Genomic DNA, 6,000 nt, shown 5'->3' with positions numbered 1-6,000 from the left:
ATAGAGTTGAGGTTTAAATATTTAAGTAATTCTGAAGTTTTTCTGCAGGTATCTCCGAACTAAAGAAGAAATGTTGCAGAAATCTGCAAAACCTCTGCAGTTTTTTTTTTTTTTTTAACGCGTCACAAAACCTTTTTCATGCGAAAATGTGGAGTTTCGAGCCGAATAAGCGCCATTTGTGGTAAATTTAAGATCTATTTTTAATTTTAAAAAAATTACAGGAAATTTACAGATTCCTGCAAACTTTGAAGGTACTGGCAGAAAATCTGCAGAATTATTCAATTATTGAAATTTCAAATAGTGCCAACTCTATGACTGGACCACTCTTGCTTAGGCAACTAAATACCATCGTGTTTAATATTTCTATATACACTTTCTGAGGAAACTTTGTGAAGGTAGGTAAAACTAAGTCGGATCTCTTATACTACTACATTAGATAACTCATTTCAGCTCTAGGAATTAAACCAAAAAGCAAATAAATAGTATTCATTATGTACAGTTCAATTACAAGTCAGTTCCAGTAAAATATGAAACAAGTTTTTCCCAGCTATCCATGATTCACTTTTCAGTCCATCAGTTTCACTTTGGCATGATTTCTAAGAAGTGGCGGTCCACTTGCGGTCGATCGGGAATCTTCAGTTTCACTTATTTCGAATTGAATCCGTAAGCACTGTCCGAGTCGGAATCATTCTTTACTTCCGTTTCACTGAAATGGAAGAAATATTATTTATTGCTAAAAGGAAAAAGGCTAAATTCGAGCCATACTGATTAACTTTGCGCTATTTCAAAATGTGTAGTGCTTTTGAAATTAAAAGAAAAAAGAAGAAAAATATACTCAATTAGTAAGGTTATGAAATGCTTATTTTACAAAAAAAGAAAGGAAAAAAGAAGCAATTATTTTAGTACTTTAAATAACTCTAGGTTATGCAAGTGTTCTTATAGTAACACAGTAAAGCCTCTCTAAGACGGTCACTTAACGGGACAAATTATTTTGTCCACGATAGAGGGTTGTCCGCAGGATAGGGGTTTAATGTTATTTGCCTTGGAATCGGGGAATTAAAAATTGTCCGCATAAGAGGGGTGTCTGTTAGGAGGGGTTTTACTGTATTTACTGACTGACCTTTAAATAACATTTGAAGTTTTTGTTCAAAGAAGAAATTCAAATACCTAAACAAATGAAATTATTTACTTCTTTTTTTAAAAAGGTAGTTTTGTCATAGAATTTTTGAAAGTATGTTTGTGGTTGTCCCATATCTATTAGCGTCATCGGGGAGTGACCTTAAATCTCCAACATCCTTGAAATTTGGTGCAAAATTACTTTGTTCTCCAGGGGTTTGCACCATGGAGGTTTCTTTTTTTTTTTTTAAGCTAAACTTTCACATACATTTTCTATTCAGTGGATGAAAGATTTCTCGCACCTAGTAATATTCTATAACACTCGAAAGAGCTTTATTTCGAAACAAAATAAAGTTTGTTCCCGTTTCCTCAATTAATTAGAACAGGAGATGTTTCGAATTCAGGGAAAACCTTAGGCTAAAGAAATTCAAATCTGGAGGTAAAGAACGAAAGTGTTATTCGAGGCCACCAGTTGCACTTTGGACTAAAATTTTTGGGAAGAGGGAAATTTTTAAATTGCCGGATGTTACTCCGAATTTCACCGCATGATAATTTATGAGCATAACATTATTATAATGAAAAAAAAGCCGAATAGGGAGACAAAAAGAAATTTAAAGACTTAAGAAATTTTTGGGAGGTCACAGTGATCTCTTGTGACCTTCACTGGAGACCACGAATTTGAATTATTTTAAATTTTTCATACGTATTTTATCCTCGAGTGGGAGTGGCATTTTCATATCGTTCTAATTATAATTACCTTCTTAGTTAAATTATACTTCTACGGCATTCGTACAGGGATTTGCATTTTTTCCCTCCCCTCCTAATCATAATTAATCTGATTCTTTCTAGCAGGTGATTAGAAGATAGAAGTAGCTTCGTGAACTTTATAATACTGCGAACACTCTTTGTGGGCAGGTGAGCGTCATCAAGTAGGGTAGCTTCCTAGTATTGCTAAATATTTATAAAGAAAGCGTCATGGAGAAGGGAGGGGTACAATATTAAAATTAAAAAGAATAAAAAATACCTTAGTAATGACAAGTATCTTTCATAGATGGCAGCACGTTATTTTGCAACTATCTCTCTCTTAATTAATTTTATTTGAAATTTTTTCTTACACAGAAAAACCTTTATTATTTTTAATTTCAAAAGCCGAAGGCTTTTAAAATATCTTTTCGTTTTACCGAGCTGCATTATATTCTTAAAAATTCGCGTTTGAGTTTCGATAGATAATAGTAAAATGTTCTGTCAATAGATGGCAGCATCATCGATATAATTTTGCAGATGCTCGCTGGAAAGTTGAGAAAACGCTCAGAAACTTACCATTTTTTCTCGATCTGGATTTTTGGCGTTTTCTTCCTTGTGGACATGTAATTACTTAACCTCTGCAAAAGAAAACAAAGGATGAATTGAAATGATAAAAGGAATTTTTTATGCATTTCAAAGTGGAAACATTGATATCCAATTTTTCTGCAGATAAGAGCATTTTTCAAGCAAACCGTAGTAATCTTATGATGTGTTCAAGTGTTCATTATTTATCACCTTTGCAGTACCCTGCTCAAAAAAAGGCCTTTAGGGGCTAAACCCCTGTTATTGGAAAACAATATGAACTTGTTAAAATGTACTTTTACCTTAATTATAGATGCTCGTATATTGTATTAGTACAATATTTCTGTGTTTTTCTTTTGAATATTTCCCATTGATTTAAACCTTTTTACCTGTAAAGTAAATTTTTTTTTCTCCTGCAACTAAATTAAATAAAAAATTGTTCTTAAAGTCTGGCATTGCTATCCATCCCAAATGAAATGTAAAACATTGACGTTTTGTTGTATGAATCGAAAAAAAAAAAAATTTGATGAATAAATTAATGAATGTAAATGAAATAATGAACGAATGAATAAACAAATGAAATGAGGGTACTTCACTTTGTACCGCATGGCACTTGAGAAATTATAATAAATATTGGAGTATAAAACGTGCCTTATATTTATTAAATAAGTACTGCTCTGGACACAAGTAGATTTCAATTTATATTTAAAACATTAATTACAAAAACTTTTATCATTTCTTATAACAATTTTTTTTTTCGTAAACCACATAATGTTACAATGTGTTTCTCAGATTTTGAAAATGGCGTATATACTGTTATTCTTTTTGACGTTTAGAGCTATTTTTCCGTGTGCAGGTACAGTCGAGTCCCGACTTACGCGAGGGATGCGTTCCAAGACTCGCGTAAGTTGAAATTTCGCGTTGTGGAAAAATATATGCATACAAATTTTTTAAAGCGTACCAAATACTTTTAGGCATTTATAAACACCCCTCAAACTGCTCTAAAGCATTCCTTAACTATTACAGTTTCTTCCATAAAGAACTGAACTTTTACTGTATTTAAAAAAAAAAAAACTGTTATTCAACATGAAATACTTAAGATGCACAAAATGAATGACCAATAGGAATAAAAGATGTGAAATAAAACAACACGGTACGCACTGCGTGCAGTAATACTAAAATGATGCACAAAATAGTACTGTACAGTAGATACAGTAGCAATATTTACGAGTTAAAAAATGAGGATACTAGTGATGATTTATGCTCCAAGATCGGATCGTTATTCTTATCTAATACATTTTAAAATACGCTTCCCCTTTTATTTAAAACGTTTCAATTTGTAGCTACATCTCCTCTACGTGATCTTTTTACTAATTCACAATGCAAGAGCGTGCGTAGCTTCCATTTTCATAATTTTTAATTTGCTAGACTGCTCTGCAAGCTTCAATATTGAAACTAAGTTCTAAACTTTTACGGACACCTTTTTGTTTTGACTTTTAATTGTACATATGGAAGGTTCACTCATACATATTGTCGCGCTACCTTCGACGTTTTGTAATTGTTCAAGCATATCGAAAATCTGAGCTTTTTTTAAATTTTTTTTATCAGAAACTTTTTCTTCACATTTTCAAACTTTAGATGAAGGTGACACTAAGGTGCCATTATGGTTATTCGATGTACTAGACTAGTTTGGCGTGGGAACTTTGGCTGTCAGTGATGCTGAAAGAGACGTAATAACATTCACGAAATCAATATTTAGTAGCCAATAACGAAGCTGATACTTCCTTCAAAAAAAATTCATGTTGCATGCGAAAAATTCGCTTTAGCTCTAAAATTCGTTACTCGTGAAAAATTCGCGTTATAGCCATTTCACGTAAGTCGGATCGCGTTGTAGCGGGAGTCGACTGTAAACGGCAGTGTATGCAGAAATGAGTTTTCAAGATATTTGAAGAAATGTGAAGTGGATTCGTTTTTTTTTTACGCGCCTTTTTTTTTTTTTTTTTTCGAGCCTTTTTTTTCAGCGGAAACCAAATGAGCGAGCGTGTACAGTAAAGATAACATACAATATACACTACTGGCCGTTAAAATTGCTACACCAAAGAAGAAATTGCCAGAATGAAGCTAAATTTTTTACACGTGATAGCATAATTGACATTAGAAAGTGATTAATTACAAAATGAAAGCAAATTGATCATTAATTGTTGGAAAAATCTCACATGAATGGAGGTTTAAGTACCCTGTTAAGTCACATCTTGCGTGAATGTACGAAGTACGAAGCGATACAATCGCTGATTCCACTCATTCGATCAAACTCATACGCATGTGTTACCACTCACGACCGAGCTCCCAGGAGCTATTTTTAACATGACAATGCTCGGTCACACACAGCAAGGGTGTCAAGGGATTTCCTTTTCCACATTATCACTTCTCTGGTCTGCCCGATGTACTGATTTGTCTCAAATCGAGCACATCTGGGATCACTTGAGACGGTAAATTGGACAGCCTGTAAGTTTGATTGAATTAGTGGCGCGTTTACAGCAACTGTGGTACGAGAGGACGTAGGACATTGTACGAAACTGCTGTACCTCAATTCTCAACCGTATCGACTCTTACATTCCAGCTAGAGGTGGCTCAACAGGGTACTTAAACCTCCACTCATGTGAGATTTTTCCAGTAATAAATGACCATTCTGCTTTCATTTTGTAATCGATTTCTAATGTCAATGTTGCCATCACGTGCGCAAAATTTTGTTTCATTCTGACAACTTCTTCTTGGTGTAGCAATTTTAATGGCCAGTAGTGTAGATGACAAAAAAGCAAGAAAATGAAAAATGAAAAATTTGCAGTTACTGCCCTTCACCTTCACAATGCAGTATTTACTTTTTGACTGGAATCGACAATTTCAGGAGTTTCTAAAATGGATGCCGCAAGGAGAGGCGTGGGGTCCCGCGAAGTATCCATGATTGCAATAAGTGAACATAACTAGAGATAGCCGAAGGTGCCGTGGAAAATTCTAATTCTATGAAGGATGCCGCGAATCGGAAATGTTTGGGAACACCTAAACTGTACGTTTAATAACATACGTAAAAACATTCCAGATTGGGTGCACTACAAGTTGCGTAAAACCATTTCACTTTGCGTCCCTCATTGCCCTACTGTTTACAGTTAATCAGTCAGTCTAGTAAAATTTAAAAGATCTATTCGCATCTAAGAGCTGTTTTGTTAAATTTCCAGTCGGGCGACGCTATGTAGGCTCTTTTCTCTTTTAAAGGGCCTTAAAAATTAGAGCCACCAGATTGCTCGCAAAACTCATGAATATCTTTTTAAAATGGATAATTTGACTTCGAATAGTGATTATTGTCTTCTACTGAGAGGAATCTAGGGACACTTAGCGCCAAGTAATTTTATTTATTTATTTATTTATTTATTTATTTTATTTTATTTTTGTCAGAATCGTTTTGCTTCGAGCTCAGCAGAGGTTATTCAGTAACGTCATTCGCACAGCCATTCTGATTGTTATGCAATACGGACAAAATCTGGGTTAATTTTTCAGTACAAT

At 34.0% G+C, this 6,000-nt stretch overlaps 1 protein-coding gene across 1 annotated transcript in view; it reads right to left on the bottom strand.

The window, feature by feature from the left end:
• Window positions 1-425: 425 nt before the first annotated feature.
• LOC129222650 (uncharacterized) overlaps window positions 426-6,000 on the bottom strand; it is a 48,759-nt gene continuing 43,184 nt past the window's right edge. Inside the window, exons 9-10 of the mRNA XM_054857181.1 lie at window positions 2,437-2,498; window positions 426-706 (exon numbers count right to left, since the gene is read on the bottom strand). Coding sequence (XP_054713156.1) covers window positions 646-706; window positions 2,437-2,498 — 123 coding nt within the window. The 3' untranslated portion in view covers window positions 426-645. The remainder of the gene's footprint in view (window positions 707-2,436; window positions 2,499-6,000) is intronic.

This window comes from Uloborus diversus, chromosome 5 (genome assembly GCF_026930045.1).
Source record: "Uloborus diversus isolate 005 chromosome 5, Udiv.v.3.1, whole genome shotgun sequence".
NCBI classification, from domain to species: domain Eukaryota; kingdom Metazoa; phylum Arthropoda; class Arachnida; order Araneae; family Uloboridae; genus Uloborus; species Uloborus diversus.
Note: the sequence above shows the minus strand (reverse complement) of the source record. Positions and strands in the feature narration are given on the sequence as shown.